This window comes from Alnus glutinosa, chromosome 5, assembly GCF_958979055.1.
Source record: "Alnus glutinosa chromosome 5, dhAlnGlut1.1, whole genome shotgun sequence".
Taxonomy (NCBI): domain Eukaryota; kingdom Viridiplantae; phylum Streptophyta; class Magnoliopsida; order Fagales; family Betulaceae; genus Alnus; species Alnus glutinosa.
Genome location: NC_084890.1, coordinates 5,735,045 through 5,753,283, shown reverse-complemented (window position 1 = coordinate 5,753,283; position 18,239 = coordinate 5,735,045). Strand labels below are relative to the sequence as shown.

The 18,239-nt window shown below is 35.7% G+C and overlaps 2 protein-coding genes and 1 non-coding gene across 4 annotated transcripts; 1 reads left to right on the top strand and 2 right to left on the bottom strand.

Moving 5' to 3' along the window:
• Positions 1-335: 335 nt before the first annotated feature.
• Positions 336-10,125, bottom strand: LOC133867853 (uncharacterized). 2 transcript variants are annotated; one of them, XM_062304616.1, is made up of 3 exons: positions 9,980-10,125; positions 8,598-8,708; positions 336-3,053 (listed from the first exon to the last, which is right to left on the bottom strand). In XM_062304616.1, exons 1-3 carry the CDS (start codon positions 10,112-10,114, stop codon positions 609-611), a joined length of 2,691 nt encoding a protein of 896 aa, XP_062160600.1. In that variant the 5' UTR covers positions 10,115-10,125; the 3' UTR covers positions 336-608. The 2 variants fall into 2 exon arrangements, with proteins under 2 accessions (XP_062160600.1, XP_062160601.1); XM_062304617.1 differs by lacking the exon at positions 8,598-8,708.
• A 4,188-nt stretch (positions 10,126-14,313) lies between these two features.
• On the top strand, positions 14,314-14,387 carry TRNAT-AGU (transfer RNA threonine (anticodon AGU)). Its single transcript has one exon. It is a non-coding gene; the product is annotated as a tRNA-Thr (tRNA).
• Positions 14,388-15,297: 910 nt separating this feature from the next.
• On the bottom strand, positions 15,298-16,975 carry LOC133869454 (transcription factor MYB13-like). The gene is made up of 3 exons (XM_062306457.1): positions 16,697-16,975; positions 16,420-16,549; positions 15,298-16,173 (listed from the first exon to the last, which is right to left on the bottom strand). The coding sequence occupies exons 1-3, from the start codon at positions 16,839-16,841 to the stop codon at positions 15,681-15,683; spliced, it is 768 nt and encodes a 255-aa protein (XP_062162441.1). The 5' UTR covers positions 16,842-16,975; the 3' UTR covers positions 15,298-15,680.
• Positions 16,976-18,239: the final 1,264 nt, after the last annotated feature.

The following is an 18,239-nucleotide window of genomic DNA, read 5'->3' as shown; positions in this document are numbered from 1 at the left end:
AAACAAAAAAGCCTGGCCACCCCTAGTTGGTCCACGGGGCCACCCCCAAGCCATTGGGGGTGGCGCGCTTTTTTGTTTTTGTTTTTTTTTTTTCTTTTTAATTTTTTTTTTAAAAAATAAGTTTATTTTTTTATTAAGATTAATACGTGTTGCATTCTTATTGGTTTAACGTGGTGCTGACGTGGCATTTAACAGAATCTGTCAAAAATTTTAATGGAATTGACGTCAGTGATCGATTTGTAATTATTGCTTGCCACAAGGACCTCCAATGAACTTTTTAAATCATAGGGAGTTAAAAATAATTATGACATACCACAATGACTAATGGTGCAATTATCCAAAAAAAAAGAAAAAAAAAAAGAAAGCCACATGCTCTACTGGAACAACCTTGGCATCTAGATCCAAATGAGTAGGGAAGGAGTCATGGAGATATACAAGAACATTATTGCAATTTATTGAAATGCACAAAAGTACACATGAAACATAATTAAATTCACGACTGGGCTAGAAACATGACAAACTTTTAATAGTCTGAGTCATCTTGAGAGGAGTAACCGAGTGAATGCATAATGTTATGTCTCGCAACTGCTCTTATTCCATCTTTCAATTCATGGCCTTAACCTTATAACTCCCTTCTCATTACACGGAACGTAAGTAAGTTTAGGGCATTCGAATATCTCCAAGTAACTCAAATCTGGAAATGATGACCGGAGCTTTTTCCAATCCATTTTAAAGTCACTCAAGAACTTAAGGCGTAGTACCTTAACATTCGGCCACTTGTCATTCTGATCCTGAACTAGACTTAGATTTTGGAGGTACCCTCCTCTGATGTAGAGTTTCTCTAGCTTCGGAAGTTTTTTATGCAGCAACCAATTGGGTGCTGTCATAAAAGGGTAACACTTCAAATCCAATTTCTCTAGTTTCTTAAAAACTCTATCTGTCATTGGGTGTGCTACAGCCTTGTCTTGTTTTTTGTTACCCCAACAGTTCTTTGGAGTTGTGGTGGTTGCAGTCTTTGGTTGTGCTAGACCCTTGTTTTGCTTTCTCTCATCTTCACTCACATGTTGACTCTTGGCGGTTGCTGCAATTGGTTGTGCCACACCCACGTCTTGTGTTTTCTTATCTCCAACTATATTTGAACTCGTGGTGGTAACTGACATTGGTTGTGCCACACCCAGGTCTTGAGTTTTCTTATCTCCAACGTTCTTTGAACTCGTGGTGGTTGCTGATATTGGTTGTCCTGAACCCCTGTCTTGCTTTCTATTATCTCCACCATTCTCTGGATTCATGGAGCTTTCTGCCATTGGCTGTGCTACACCATCTTCTTGCTTTACCGCATCTTCGCTCATTTGTGGACTCTCGGTGGTTGCTGCCTTTGATTGTGGCACACCCTTGTCTTGATTTTTGTTACCCCCACTGTTCTTCGGAGTTGGGGTGGTTGCAGTCATAATTGGTTGTGCTCCACCCTTGTTTTTTTCTGCTTTGGTTTGATCAAAAGCTCCCGCTCCCCAAGTAATTGTCAGCTTTTGAAGCGCGTTAAATTCTAGGAGAGGGCACACATCTAGATCTCTGGTGTTTATGTAGATGCTCAATTTCCTTAGCTTATGCAATTTTACCAAATCAACAAGAGTACAATTTTTACGTGATGAGTTCCCGTTACTGATTACAAACCCTTTAAGGACCTGGAGTTCAGAGAGATCACAAATCCCTTTGGGCATGTAATCTAGCAGGTAACATTCAGATATATCCAAGTGTGTCAGCTTCCTGAGTGCGCCTATCCAATCTGGAAGTGCATCTAGATTGTGACACGCTCTAAGATCCAAGATCATCAAATTTGAGAGCTTACACACGAAATGAGGAAGCTTCGTAATTCTAGAAACTCCTTGAAGGCTGAGAAACCTTAAAAGTTTCGTACTTTTCAACCCTGCCAAGAAGTCAGTGCTCTCTACTTCAATATGATGCTTAGCTGAGGTCTGCCACCTTCCCAGATAAAGAACCTTGACATTCTTGAACTTTGAGAACCACTCCAAATTGAAAACATCAGGATAAGGCTCATTGACGTTGAATATTACTTGCAGTTTCTCTGTATCCGATTCAGATCCACTTTTCACCAACTCCTGAGAAAATCCATTGACTAAACATGCCCGGTAAGACGTCTTAAAATTGGCACTGGGATTCCCTTTTTTGTCATCAAAATCAAAGAACCTAGCTTCTTTGGCAAGCAAAATCACCGCCGAACGGATAAAAGGATTCATCTTATAACTGTCCACGACAAACCTGTGCTTCTCATTTACGGGCTCAATGCAGTCCTTGTTCGCCAGCTCTTTGAAGATTCTATCAGCAACTTCCTCAACCGACAAGAAGGTGTCGGTTCCATCATCAGCTTTCTCACCCTGTGGGCTAATAAATCCTTCTCCAACCCACCAATATGTCATAAACCTCTTCTTCACAATCTCATTTTCCGGAATTAAAGCAAAACACAGCAAGCACAACTTTATTCTGGAGTCAGGCAATTTATCATATACTAACCGGAAGTCTCGGAAAGCCAAGCTATTCCCAAATTCCTTGTCAACATGTAGGACAGGCAATATATCAAGCACCTGGCTGTAATGAAACTCGTTGATATCAATATCCTTGTACCAAGTTTCGGAGTCTGTGGGCGACAATTTTTTCGACGAGGAGATCTGGTGCTTCAGCATTTTGACAACCTTATTGAGTAATTTAAGCTTGTCTTGGAGTTGTTTGCCTTCAGCTTGACGCTTAGTTACCGAATCTTCGAATTCGCTTCCCTGTTTAAGAGCGTCAACGAGGACATTGGAATGTGCCTCGAATTTCTTGATTCGTTGCTCTAAGGTGTTGGAATTGTCCTCCAACTTGAGGGAATTTCTTATGTAAGTCAGATCATTCCTTAACTTATTGGCTAGATCGCCCGTGCTCTTATCAATATCCTTGGATTGGGCCAGGGTCTCCAGGCTTTCCATAACAGCGGGGATAGTGTCCTTGCATATGTCCAAAACCGTCGGAGAAGACTTTGATTCAGAATCGAATCCTGGCTGTATAAATGAATTCAGATTAGTGCCAATTCCCAAAGAATTAAGACTTTTTTAAAGAGTTCAAATTACTTTAAAAATGTTCACGTGAGTATATATGGCTTGAATTGTTACAAATGTTCGCTATCATTGATAGTGAGACTTGGGTGCATTAGAATTTCGGTTTCTAAGAATTTTTTTACTTGGGATAATAAATTTATTTTTAATTTATGTGACAAATAACTTTGTAAGTTTTAAACAGCCAACAATATATCACTTGATATGGTAAGACACAAAAGACAAATAGATTCATGTCATTAAAAAAGTTGACCGAATCTATTAGTGTATTACATCAGCACCATTATAATGTAATACATGTTACTTGCAATTAAATAATAATAATAATAATAGTAAAACGCAGGGTGGTCCGACAACCCACATGAAAGAGTTCTAAAACGATCTCAATCTTTAGAAACGGTTGACAGAATATTTGCGTCCAACATGCATTAGATGTCGGAGTATATATATATATATATATTAATTTAGTTTTTTTTTTTTAATTTTGTAATTTTTTATTTTTCAAGACATGTATCACATATATTCTTATTGGTGCTGATATCATAGACGGAGCCAAACATTTTAATGAGAGGGAGCCAAATGTTATTTATTTTTATTTTTATTTTAAGTAGGGATTATATATATATATATATATATATATATATATATATATATATATATATATATATAATTCGGACTGAGTCAAAATTTTAATGGGAGGGAGCCAAAAATAAACTTTCCTCCTTGATTGTCCAAAGTCTATGCAACATCAGAAAGCAAAGCACCTAAACTGAAGAGAGAGAGAGAGAGATGGGAAGCGTAGCAGAGGTAGTGGGACACCCAAGCTACCACTCTTCTCAGTCCCACTGATGCAGTCAACGGAGCCTTCCAGCATGCTAACCCCGCCACTCCATAGCTCAGCCTCGGTCCCATTTCATTGGGAAGAAGAACCAGGCAAGCCCAGGCCTTGCACCGCTCTCACCACTGTCTCTGACATCTTTGCCACCAAGTGCTTGGAGCTTCCTCCAAGGCTGATGTCTCAGATACAAAATTGTCTTCATCCACCACGGTCTTGGAGAGTCCTTATATGGGCAGGTCTAAATTTTAGTCTTCTTCGTCTAGAATCAGCAAGGAGTGCTATGGATCTTTTAGTCGGTCGCATTGGAAGTCGCACATGAACTGATTGCCGAAGATGTGGTCGCATCGAAAGATACAGGTGTGAACTGAGCCCATTTTTCAAACTTCAATTTTTTTTTTTTTTTTTTTTAGAAATTGGGGGGGGCATGGCCACGGCCAGCCCCCCCTTCCTCCGTCACTGGCTGATATGGCACCTAACGAATTCTGTCAAATTTTTAAACTGTACGTACGAACTAATTTGTGTTTTTGTTGTTTGTTGTTTTGTTTTTATTTTGCTTACCTTAGGGAGTGATTAATCACATTTTAAAACTCAATGAGCTATTTTTCAAAACCCCAAGCTACAATGACCAAAAATGCATTTATCTTTTATCCCTTTTTCTTTATTTTGGGTTCTATCTTTGAGTGAATTTCTTTGTAATCACTTCCGTCAATGAATGTTTTTCATATTAAGAGAAATACGTAAATCTTAGTCTTTTTTTGTGTGATTGTTTTGTTTTATTTACCATAATTGTGGCTTATTGCACAATAAGTAGTTGTATTAGATTCAAGTTTTGTATTCAAGATGACAATTATGGTATGTATGGTGAGTATGAAGTATAAAGTTGAGAAATCCAATGGAAAGAAGAATTTTCTCTTTAGCAAAGAAGGATGACATATCTTTTAATTCAGCATGGAGTTTATAAGGTGTTTTTGCAAAATGTGAAGAAACTCCAAAAGATAGACAATGATGAGTGGGAAGAGATAGATTGATAGATGCCAAGGTTGTTAATGCGATCTAACTTAATTTGTCAGATGAAGTTATTGCTATGTGATTGATAAAGAAAAAGTAAAGACAATTTGACAAAAAGTAGAATATGCACGTGGAGAAAATTTTGAGGAATAATTTGTATATGAAGAAGTAGTAATATGATTTATAGATAGAAAAAAATACAAATCTGCTTTAGTACCTCAACAAGTAGTTTAACGTGTTGAATATAATTGTTAAACTTTGGAGTGGAGATTGAATAAGAAGATAAAACGATATTTCTACTGGCATCACTTCTTCCTTTGTATGATCACCTGGTTACAACATTAATGTATGAGAAAGAAATTGGAGTTGGAAGATGATAGGCGCTTTCTGATGGAATGGTTGAATAATGAAGGAATGTGAATATGGAATGAAAAATATGTTGATAATGAACTCCAATTAATGGTTGGAGACAGACTCCAAGTGAATCCAATTAGGGTTTGGAAACAAACCACAAGACAAAAGTCTATTTCTTTTTCTTCCTTTTTATTTATGACTTCCGTTCTTTAAATAGATAACATAGCATTGTAGGATTGAACCACAACTTAGAACATTCCTACTACAACTCAATCAAGTGGTGATAAGCATCCACTCAAACTAATCTATTAGAAATAATAGACTCCTAATAATCTAATAACAAACTAACTTGACTTGATGACTAATAGACTTGATAAACATTTGCTAAACAACCAAAGATAAAGATAAGTGTAGTCCACCCAACATAATGATAAAGATAACATAATTATCTAGTTACCTATCTATTAATTGATAAGGATCACGTGGATTGGATACTTCACCTAAGTGAAGTTGATTAGGCTTCTAACTCTAAGGGACCGGTTCCTATCAATTGCCCCTCCTTGAACACAATCCTTGTCCTCAAGGTCAAGTTCTCTCATCTCCGTCTGCCTCTTCAACATTTTCAAGCTCCACGTCATCTAGATCAGCTTCAATAATGAAAACATGTGGGACTGCACAACGATGTCCCGGCGTGAACCTCTCATTGCAGTTGAAACATAATCCTTGTACCCTTCTTTTCTGCATTTCCTCCCATGAAAGTTTTTTGACAGAGGTTTGAGAACCTAGAGCTTTAGAACTTATTGTCGTAGTGATATTGCTTTCCCATGATGGCCTCCTTTTTGAGCGGGTCAACTCATCCTCCCACATTCGTGCGAATTCAATGGTCTCACGGAATGTGCGAGGCTTGAACTTACGAACATCATTTGAAATATTAGCCTTCAACCCGCCTAAGAACGTCCTGATTAGTGCTTTTTGTGGCTATCCAACCACACGGTTGGCCAGTTTTTCGAACTCCTGTTGATACTCTCTCAAGGTTCCCTTCTGTTTGACTCGGGATAGAGCTTCGTCGTAATCCTCATATTCTGTTGGGCCAAACCTAGCTAGCAATTCCCTCTCAAGAATAGGCCAAGTAATCTGCTGGTTTTCAGCCTGGTAAACCTTTTTTAACCATTGCCGCCACTGGTTTGCCTTGCCTTCCAAGTAGAACGACGTCAATGTGACTTTTTGCTCTTCTGACGTAGACTGATACTCAAAGAATTGAGCAACTCGGTCCAACCAAATAATAGGATCTTCTCCATGGAACTTTGGAAATTCCATCTTCATAGGCCAAAAATAATGCCCGTTTCCCCGGTGGTCACGATTGTGCATGACTAAACCGTGAGTTAGAGCTATCCTCATTATCCTCCTTCTCTGGACGGTATGGTGGCTCCCCCTGCTTCTTTGCAAAGGTGGCCAAAGCCTCCTGTACTGATCAGGTAATGCTCATCTGCATTGACCGTTCATAGCTCTCCTTCTCCTTTGCTGATCGATCAGAGATTTCCTTCAACGAGTGTTCTAGATTCTGCATAGACGCATTCAACGAGCGCTCCATATTCTGCATAGACCCACGGATCTCATGCACGTCGGTCTCCAACTTCTCAATGCGGTCCTTTTGGGTCGACATGGCTCTGATACCAATTGATAGGCGCTTTCTGATGGAATGGTTGAATAATGGAGGAATGTGAAAATGGATAGGAAAATATGTTGATAATGAACTCCAATTAATGGCTGGAGACAGACCCCAAGTGAATCCAATTAGGGTTTGGAAACAAACCACAAGACAAAAGTCTTTTTTTTTTTTCCTTCCCTTTTATTTATGACTTCCATTCTTTAAGACCCACGAATCTCATGCACGTCGATCTCCAACTTCTCAATGCGGTCATTTTGGGTCGACATGGCTCTGATACCAATTGATAGGTGTTTTCTGGTGGAATGGTTGAATAATGGAGGAATGTGAAAATGGAATGGAAAATATGTTGATAATGAACTCCAATTAATGGCTGGAAATAGACCCCAAGTGAATCCAATTAAGGTTTGGAAACAAACCACAAGACAAAAGTCTATTTCTTTTTCTTCTCTTTTATTTATGACTTCCATTCTTTAAATAGATAACATAGCATTGTAGGATTGAACCACAGTTCAGAACATTCCTACTACAACTCAATCAAGTGGTGATAAACATCCACTCAAACTAATCTATTAGAAATAATAGACTCCTACTAATCTAATAACAAACTAACCTGACTTGATGACTCATAGACTTGATAAACATTTGCTAAACAACCAAAGATAACATAATTATCTAGCTACCTATCTACTAGTTGATAAGGATCACGTGGATTGGATGCTTCACCCAAGTGAAGTTGATTAGGCTTCTAACTCTAAGGGACCGGTTCCTATCAGAAGAGGTTACTGGAGCTCTCTTATCACATGAGATGAGAAGAAAACATATCAATGATCAGGATGATGGGACCAAAAGTGATAACTCTAAAGGGAAGAACAACAAATAAGCAGTCTCGGTCAAAGTCCCGAACAACAAAGGATGCAAAATCTCAATCAGATGCAAAAAATGTAGAGTGATAGTATTGTTATAAGAAAATGCACTACATAAGATTTTGTAGAATGAAATAAAACTTGGAGGAGAAAATAATCAGAAAAGTTCTGCAGATTCAGCCAGTGCTATCAATAACGAGTCCAATGACAATGAGGTTAGCGTAGATCTTCTCTCAGTTTCTATAGACACAGAGTCTCTCATAGATTTTTGGGTTTTATATTATGCTTGCTCATATTGTATGTGTTCAAAATAGGCAATGGTTTGATACGTTTGATTCTTTTAATATTGGTATTGTTTTAATGGATAATGATGCTAGGTGTAAGTTCATTGGAATTTGTACCATAAATTTAGGGTGTTTAATGGGGTTGTAACAACATTAACTAGTGTTAGATATGTTTCAGATTATTTGTTAATAATATTTGACTTGAAAACATAAAACAAAAGACAGAATAAAATGGTTTTGTTACATGATCTAGATCTTTATGTTTTCTCATATATCTTGAATAATATCTTATGAAAGATGATATGAAATTGTTCTAATTAATTGACACGTTATCTCTAAACTTGAACTTTTATCATATCTTGCAAGAGATGCAAAAATGCTTGCTTGCCATAATATGCATGGCTTGAAGGGCCACGCGTTCAAGCAAACTAGTTAATCACCCGCTATCCTAAAACAGGCTGTGAGCATGCATACCTTTTGGCCCGACACGTTGGCATTATCATTTCCCTTGACGCTCCTGCTTTGGTCTGCAGGATTTGGGTTAGTGGCCTTGCTTTTTTCCTTATTATCCTGAATAATGGTTGCCTGGATGAACTCGCCATTGTTTTGGAAAAAGAATAACAAGCGGAAGAGAGAGGTGTTAGTATCAAAACAAATCTAGGATATTTATAGATCTTTTGGTCCAAAATAATAATTGGGACTTCTGGTTTAATCTTTGTCACGGAATCCAAATCTCAAGTTAAAGCCATTTAATTGTACAAAGGTGATACTTGACCCAAAATGAAAGTGAAGGAATAAAAGGAAGAGTTCCCAAAGTACATGTTGTTGGGAGTAATTATGGCACTAGAGGTCAACTAATGCCATGGAAGAGGTTAGTTGGCCCGGTTGGTCCACACCATGATTTGATAATCAAGGTTTAAATATTATGATATTATTTACACTGTGATATACGTGCGTACTCTAGAATTTAATTTAGACTAAAAAATAATTTATCTTCCATTATATAAAAAACTTTTTTCCGCACCAACCAAAGCATTTCTTCCTTATAATATATACTTTAGGTATTCGATCATTTGTTGCTTTCATAGCTAAATTAATTAGAGTACCCGCTTAGTGAATGGGAATTAGTGTTTGACTATCAATTAAAGCATCATTATGTTTTCTTGATCAGCTCGTTACTTTTGCCCAAAACTTTCAAATGCAAAGCATCTATATTTTTGATGTAGAATAAGTTATTTTCTTTAAAGTTTAATGGAAACTAGGATTTTATATATTCTCTTTTTCTTTTTCTTTTTAGTTTTTCCTAGTAATATCAGAATTTCTCATATATATATATATATATATATATATATATATATATATATATATATATATATATTCTAAGAACTCTAGGATTTCTATAATTTGAAATGCATTAAGAAAGAACTCAAAACATAAAAACACTTTTTAAAATTCAAAACATTTTTTATGAAACTTTTCACACATTAATTCTTGTAAGAATATTTTGACAACTTGTATATTATTAAAAAAACTTAAGCGTGGCCGGAGGAGATTGGGGTGGTTGCACCTCCATCCGATTTGGTCATAGGGTGTTTTGAAAAATGAGATTTAAAAGTCTATTTTTTACATGATCGACATATAGAGATCATGCTGTACATTCCAAAACAATTGTCCAGATAAAGAGAATTGCAGTACTCCCATTAATTGCAAGGGATCCCAATCCATCTTTTTGAAAGTGCATGAAATTTGCAACACTGATTTGATCAGGTCCCCAAGTTCTTGCAAAAATATTTTGGACAAACCACTGGAAGTCACAGTCAACAAATTCATGCTGGTAATGAGAAGCATGCATATACCTTTTCGCCCGGCATGTTGGCATTGTCATTTCCCTTGTCGTTCTTGCTTTGGTTGGCGAGATCAGCTTGGTTAGTGGGCTTGCTTATTCCCATATTATCCTGATTAACGGTTGCCGGAGTCGAAGAACTCGCCATTGTTTTGGAAGAAGAATAACAAACGAAAGAGAGATGTGTCAGTCTCAAATCAAATATGGGATATTTATAGATCTTTTTGGTCCAAAATAATTGGGACTTCTGGTTTAATCATTTGTCGCAGAATTCGAATCAATCTCAAAGGTGATACCTGGCCCAAACTAGAAGGAAAGGAATAAAGGGAAGAGTTCTCAAAGTACATGTGAACTTATTTCTTGACGTACTTATGTTTATCTGTCGATCGGTCTCCCGTATTTTTTAAGAAAAATAAATATTTCAATCTTTCATTCAAATACAAGGAAAGCTAGAGCAAAATTGCTCTAAGATTATAGAGCATGTAGCTCTAATTAAAGTTATAATGTCATAAATACACATAAGAATTTCTTTTATCCAGACATAATCCATAACTTGTTTGGTTGCAGCTTTGGCTAATCCATGCGTAGCAAAGTTTGCATTTTTCTTTGCATGACCAATTTGCAAGCTCCGGAGCCCATACCGGCCGGCTCAAGTTTTGTTCATTGGTCTTTACCGCATTAACTACCTGCAATGAATCACCATTCAAAATTATACTTTGTAGACCCAAATCACGGCTAAACTCATGAAAGATTCACAATATCACTTGCATAGATAATCCAATTTAATATTGTATTATAAATTGAAGGGGATGGGACTAAAAAATTGTGAGCAAATACACTCACAAGCCATCACTAATTCAAAACATAACTAAACGAGAATAGTGTGTAATATGTATGAGTATGTTTTAGTCAAATTTCATATTTTCTCTGTTCCACCATGAATATCATCTTTTCACCTCTTCTTTTTCTTCTGAATATAATAAGACAATCTTGTTGGGACAAAGACATCAGTACGAAATTCTAGAAAAGTACTGAACGAGCAAAGAGATAAAGTGAAGTATGTGATACGATATTAAAAGAAAATTCAAGAAAAAACAATTACATTTGAGTTTAATGAATGATGTATACCCTTTTGAAAACTTTGTTGTCAAAGTTTTATGATGTCTAGCTTACAACTAGTTCAAAGTATAAACAAGAATAGCGTGTGGCATCGATCTATCTTTTGGTCTCAATATTCCAACGTTTTTATTACAACTAGAATATCATCTTTTAACTTTATTCTGTTTCTTGGTATCTTTTCATTCCAACCTTCTCCTTATCCTCACAAGCAAGGTATTGTTTTCAAAATAATCAAAATTTGTGTAACACTCCAGACTGGTAATGGCAAAGTTAGTTAACAATTCGGTATTGAGTAATGCTAAGATGACTTATGTATTTATTGAGCCCTCCCAAAATAGATATGGCATTTAAAATCAAAATTTGATTAAAGTTCAATAGTGATCTATTACACATCCAAATACCCAATAAATGATAATTTTAAAGGCCACATCAATTTTGAAAAGAATTAAAGAGACATGAGTTTTCTTTATAGCATTATTCTTCGGAGTTAGAGACAAAGAATTACAAGAAACTTCGAGCACAAATGATTACTAATCAATGAATTGCATTAAAAACCTCATAAGTGTCAGAAATAAAACAACATTAATGAAGCCAAAACTTTTTGTCAAAATTGCAACATTCTAAATTAAGAACTTCTGCCAACACTAGCATTAATGAAAACTAAGTAAACCTCTCCCCCTTGACTAGTCATTCTAGCTTCCTATCTTGTTGCCAGCATAGTCAGCGTTTCCACTAGATCACTTAGGCGGTCACCAAGGCCCCCAAATAGTAACCATTAGGGGTGTACATGCAGATGTGGTAACGGCCCTGTTTATAGAAAATTGGAGAATCTAGAGTAAATTCAATAAACAAGATATTGAGACTTTAAAGAGAGAGAAAAATGAAAAATCTAGAGTAAGGCCCTGTTTATAGAAAAATGTTTCTCATAGTTCTCTAATTAAGGATCCAATTATAGTGAAATTATTTAATTTCAAGAAATTAAAATAATTAGACGATGATAATTTTTTTTTTTAAAAAAAAAAAAAAAACCCTAATCTTGAAAGTTTTCTCAAACATGATATTTATTTAATTGTTCGGATTTATTTTTATAACCTAAGTTTTTAAAAGAAATTTCACAAATAGAAGTACTCAAATTGACGTACTAAATTGTAAAGACATGCTATATTCTTTTCGAAATGCATGTATCACTTACATAATTTTATTAACAATACTTGCTAGAATTGCTTCTGCAGAAAAAGTTTTTCAAATTTAAAAATTGATAAAACTCTATCTAAGATCAACAATATCAGAAAAAAAGATTAAGCGAATTAGCCATATCATCAATTGAAAATGAGATGTTAGAAAAAACTTGAATATAAAAGCTTAAAATTAATATTTAAATATAATAAATAAATAAATAAAAAAAGGCCCTGGCCACTTAAATTTGTTGCCTTAGGCTTTCAAATTTTTCGAGCTGGTCATGATTACCAGCAATATTTGTGAGGAAGAAAAAAAAAAGTGAGTTTTTAAACTCAATTGATGGACTTGGTCTATAATACCCCGAGGTGAAGAGATCCTTAATTTGGATTTTATTAGGAATTAAGAAGGAACAAAATTTTGCATGAAAAATAGACAAAAAGTGCCTAATTTCACACTTGGGCCATTTTTGTGCATCAGTGATTGATCACCATTAGGAGGCGATCGATCAACCCAATGTAGTGATCAATCAATATGTGCCAAAAACCCTAGTGAACAACCACCCTTTTTTTAGTGATCGATTGGTGTTAGGCAGTTTGCAATTTGAATCCGTCCAAGACTTGCAGATGTGGTTAGGCACAAAAATTATAAGTAAAGATCTACCGCCAATTGAAATCAAGCTGAAATTTATTGGGTGTTTTGTCCAAAATAATTGGGAAAATGGGTTTTAATTGGGTCTTAATAATCATAGGGCGAACTTCAACAAAGAAAATGTAGAAACAAGGCATTCTTTCACTTTGGCCCAATTTTGGAATGTGAATATTGGATTGAAGTTGAGAGATAAAAAGACTCTCATTAATACAAATAATATCACCCAGTACTGTTCTTAAATAAGCTCTGTTCTCTCTCTTTACCCCCACCTGGTTTTCTTCTTCTTGTTTCAACTAGATGAGGGAGGAGGGAAGGACCACATCTCTTCCCTCATCTCCTCTCTTCTTTCCTTTATGTCTTTTATTGCTTTTGTTGTTTTTGGACTAGAGTTTTCTCTAGTCTTTCTCGCCTTTGATGAGGTTTTATTCGTCGTCTTGTACGACTTATCCCACCTGAAATTGCAACCTCAGTGATTTGGCTTCTCCATTGCGCTACTCATGCTCGCCACCGTCCTCCCCGCATTGGTGGTCGTTTTTGCCGTAGTTCTTAAATTTCATTTTTTAAAAGTTAGAACGAGGTTCCTACGACGGTTTCTATCTCCCATGAGCCCCTCCACTGGATTCACCGGCGCCCCAACTACCCAACGTCGTCAGCCTCTTCATCATCCACAGTCCACGCGCTGGGGCGTGCATGGCTCCCACACGCCGGTGCGTGGATATGTTTTTCCTGCAAGTGTTTCTCATGCGCCGGTGCTTGGATTTGTTGCTCTGGCGCATCTTTCTCACACATTGGAGCCCTTCACCATGCCAACCTCTGTTGTTGCAATTTTTTGGGTTTTTTTACTGTTTTTATGTTGTTTTATCTTACTTGGGTTATTGTCTCATTTTAGGGGATACTCTTGTATTTGAATTTGTGTTGATACTTTTCTTTTCTGTAGTTTCAAATTTGGACCTTAACAGTACTTTTACCACTTCAGCCTCCTTCGGGTGGTGGTTGTTGATCTCAAGTGGGTGTATAGATAGACTTGTCTTAATCTGTACCTCTTTAGCTTTTGAAACCGCCTTGTGCAACCCCTTGAAAGGACAGAGTCATTTGTTTGTTCTATTTCCTACTACTTATAAATATTTTAGCATTGTTTTGGTTTGTTCTGAATTTATTGTTGGAGAGTCCACCCCTTCTTTTTTTTATAAGATTATCTACTTCTTCTTCATTTGAGATCAGGAGTGATAAAGATTCCCCATTTAACTCTTTCCTTTAAAAAATAATAATAATAATAAATTTTTTTTAAAAAAAAAAAAAAAAAATACCCAGTACTAAACACTTTCAATTGTATAATTCCGCCTGGGTGAGGAATGCGTGGACACCAAACAAAAATTCAGAGGACACCAACGAGCTACAGCTGCTTTCATAGCTCAGTTGGTTAGAGCACCCGTTTAGTAAGCGGGAGGTCTTGAGTTCGACTCTCAATGAAAGCACGGTCATGTTTTCCAACGATTAATTAGCATGTAGCTCATCCTCCGGTGCTCCCTTCATTCAGGAACAAGGTAATGAGCTAATTTCGTCCGTCTTTTTAATTCCGCACCATATGAACATTTTTGTTGCCATAAAAAAATCTGTTTTTTTTTTTTTTTTTAACGAAAGATGTTAGTATTTTATTGATGAAAGATCACGACCATAAAATTTTTACATTATAAAGCATAAAGTTCTGTAAAATCATAAACACATACTATGAGATTACATGACCCCGTTTAGTAATCTCCCTCCCTTCCTTTATGGAGAGAATTTTTTTATTGAATGAAAGTAAAAAGTGATTGATGTGATATAAAGTAAAAAGACTTTATATGAAAAAGTGAAGAAAAAAAAATTGTATTGTAGTGAGTTTTTTTTTATTTAAATAATAATAAAAAATTATTAATGTGATATAAAAAGTAAAAAAGGTTAAAAATCTTTTGAGTTGATTTTTTTTGAGAAAGATGAAAATAAGGGTAGGAGGAGGGGAGGAGGTTATTAAACAGGGCCTATAGTCATAGATACAAACAAAATACTTACAATAAAGTGATATTTAAGACTTTCATTTTTCGCTAACTCATATACAAAAATAATTAAAGAGCTGATCTGATCTGAGCAGATTAGATTTAAGATAAGCCTGGATAGCCAAATATCTTAAAAAAATTATTTATACCGGTCGTAAGAGATAACCACTCACAGCGAATTATCCACACCGTGGGAGATAATCACTCACACCTGACTAACATTCATCTCATAGATCTCTCATGAGGGCAGATCTAAAAGGAATAAAACTTTTATTCGAAGCAAAAACACAATCAGCAAACAGCAGCGGCCAAAGAGGAGATGAACGGCACACCACGGAAGTAGATGGGTGGATGCATAGCGAAGAAGTTAAAATTGCTGATTTGGTTGGAGAACACTTACAAAAGAAAGAAAAAACCATAATGGGAAGGGAAGAGTTGGAGCGGAGAATAGAAAGAAAAAGGGAGAGGATCGGAGGAGAGAGTAGGGGGGCGGATCTACTCTCTTCTCCTCTTAGATTTGTTTTCTAATGAAAAATATGTATCATTTAAGCAGTACTTGCTAAATATATCTGTAAAAAAAATTATTTTATTTTTGCCTGCTAATTGGTATACGTGCTTATAACCATCAGTACTTCCATTCGATATAAGTTGAAATTAATGTTATTAATGCACGCCAGCAACGACGGCTAATTACACCCCCAACTGGATCCGAATGCTATGATGCTTACTGACATACTAAACATGGGAGTTTACTTTAATTACATCCCAAAACTCATTGCCCGTACCATCATAGGAAATGGACGGCGGATATATTTGCTCTTGGAGCCACACCGCACCAGTTGGAGCCATAAATCCAGGGTCTGTCTCCACCATGCAGAAGCACTCCTCCAACGAAAATGGCTGCTCCCATAAATTTTGGAGTTCTTCAAATGTTTTTGATGAACCAAAATTCTCCACTGTGCTCTGGTTTCTGTCAGTTTCAACGGCAGGGTCAGAGCTTGATGAAGAGAGATCATATTCATCAGTGAATAGTTGTTCCAAGTTTGATCCTTTCGGATCAGTCCCAGATAAATCGTTCTGGTTAACTTCAATATCGGATTCTTTCGCTGTATGCGATACAGTTGCTGGTGCCAAATTGTTCTTGGAACGCTTTTTCAAGCGACTGTGCCAGTAATTTTTTATTTCATTGTCTGTTCTTCCAGGAAGCTTTGTTGCAATTGCAGACCATCTGAAATAAGAGAAACACAATAATTATGTACTTAGTAGAGGATCCGATCCTATATATATATTCAACTCCATGAATTTGACTTTCTTCCCGTGAAAAAATCACTAGAAAATAGTACAAATTGTCCCTAGTATAGTATAAAAATAACTGAAATTCTCTTGATCGACGAACCGGTTGGAACTCAAGATTTTTATTCTGATGTATATAATGTTAATCACCACTTAATCCAAAACCTTAACGAGTATTTACCGGTTTCCCAACACTTGATGCCACTTGAGTATCGTTTCCTCCTCTTCGTTGCTGAAGTTTCCACGCTTAATATCTGGCCTCAGGTAGTTCATCCAACGGAGTCTGCAACTCTTCCCAGATCTTGCCAGACCTGAAGAAAAAGAAAGAAAGAAAGGTTAATCAAAGTATCATGCATGTACATGATCAGATCATATATATATATATATATATATATATATATATAAACATCATCCAAAAACACCCAAATGACAAATTCATGAGAGAGTTTCCTAGCTACCGGCAGGCTTTGGCATCTGACTCCAATTCCAAATGCCAAATCGCTTAATATAATCTGTCAGCTTCTGATCTTCTTCAGAACTCCATGCGCCCTTTCTCAGAGGCATCTTCTCAACATGGGGAGCCGTCTCCATCTCTTCTGTCATAACTCTAGCTAGCTAGCTCATTTTCAACTTCCAAAATTAACCTCAAAACACCAGGTGATCATTGCTATTTATCATGTGATTCAATGGGCAAACGTGTTGGAAAGTTGATGTTTTGAACTAACAAAGACTTTCAAAAACAAATTAAGCAAGCATATTCAACTGCACGGCCTGGAACAAGTCTTACTACTTATTAAAGTTGTACTATGGGGCCGACCGACAATGAAAGCTATATCGTCTTTTTCTATGTTTTTTTTATCACAATGTACATGGGCGGCTCGAGCTTTAGGTGACTTAGGTAGTTGCCTAAGACCACAAATTGAATAAGGCTCCTAACTAATAATTACACATTTTTTTAAAAAAAGGGGAAAAAAAAAAATTAAGGCTCAAAAAAACATTAATTTTAAGGGTCTAATATGGTAAAATATTAATAAGATACTCTTTAATTAAGACCCTCACTTAATAATTGTATAATAAAGGTTATTAATTTTCAAAACAAATTTTAAGACTCTAATATGGTAAAAATTTAATAAATAGTTTCTAATTAAGGCCCTCAATCATAGTAAAAATAATTACAAATTGAAAGTCTAAAAAAAAATTCATAAATTCTTGAAAAGTCTCACTTATTTACTCTTTTTAAAAGCTCATTTTTACATTCATGAAATCATTCAAACGTGTATAATTTTTTCTCCAATGTTTATGTGGCATTATTTTAATAGTAAAAGGAATTAAACAAAAAAATTTAATAAATTAATTTAATTATTTAATATCTAACATGATAAATATTATATAAATTGCCAAGTCAGTTTATAAGATGTAATATAATATAATATTGGTATTACTAGAAAGTTTATGATAACTAAAGCAACGCAGCCCGAATTGGTCTTTTTGGCACGTGACGTCCGTTTGCTTTTGGTCATAATATATCAGCGTTGGCGGTGTAGAATAAATATGCAAATTACAAAATAAATTATAGACAAGTGGTTTTTCTAAATACTAGCCGTTTACATCAGTATGGAAAAATGAAGGAGACAGTACGAACGCCAATTAAGTTTGAATTTAATTAACTTTTTCTCCACATCAGTTCAAAATATAGTGAAAAGCAGACCCAATAATTCTACGTGGTAGACAATACATAATTCCTTTATTGAGAAAATACGCAAAAAAAAAAAATAAAAAAAGACTGCAAGGACAGCTAGCCTATGGAGTAGTTCTAAACGTCATACACGTCCCTTTAATAATGTTGTGGCTTTTAAAATCACCATTTGATTAAAATTCAATAACGATTAATCACAAATTTAGCGGTGGTTTTAAAAGCCACATCATTATTAGATAGACACAAGAGGGACATGATAATAAGCTAAAGATTAACGGGCTCGTTAAGGTTTTATAATAAGCAAA

What these genes read in the sequence shown, in the direction of transcription:
- LOC133867853 (XM_062304616.1), bottom strand. Translation starts at nt 10,114, where the DNA reads ATGGCGAGTTCTTCGACTCCGGCAACCGTTAATCAGGATAATATGGGA. An exon ending in CCAACATGCCGGGCGAAAAG is followed by an intron (nt 8,709 to 9,979) that starts GTATATGCATGC and finishes GAGTTCATCCAG; the next exon opens with GCAACCATTATTCAGGATAA. An exon ending in CCAACGTGTCGGGCCAAAAG is followed by an intron (nt 3,054 to 8,597) that starts GTATGCATGCTC and finishes TCATTTATACAG; the next exon opens with CCAGGATTCGATTCTGAATC.
- LOC133869454 (XM_062306457.1), bottom strand. Translation starts at nt 16,841, where the DNA reads ATGACAGAAGAGATGGAGACGGCTCCCCATGTTGAGAAGATGCCTCTG. An exon ending in TCAGATGCCAAAGCCTGCCG is followed by an intron (nt 16,550 to 16,696) that starts GTAGCTAGGAAA and finishes CTTTTTCTTCAG; the next exon opens with GTCTGGCAAGATCTGGGAAG. An exon ending in CATCAAGTGTTGGGAAACCG is followed by an intron (nt 16,174 to 16,419) that starts GTAAATACTCGT and finishes CTCTTATTTCAG; the next exon opens with ATGGTCTGCAATTGCAACAA.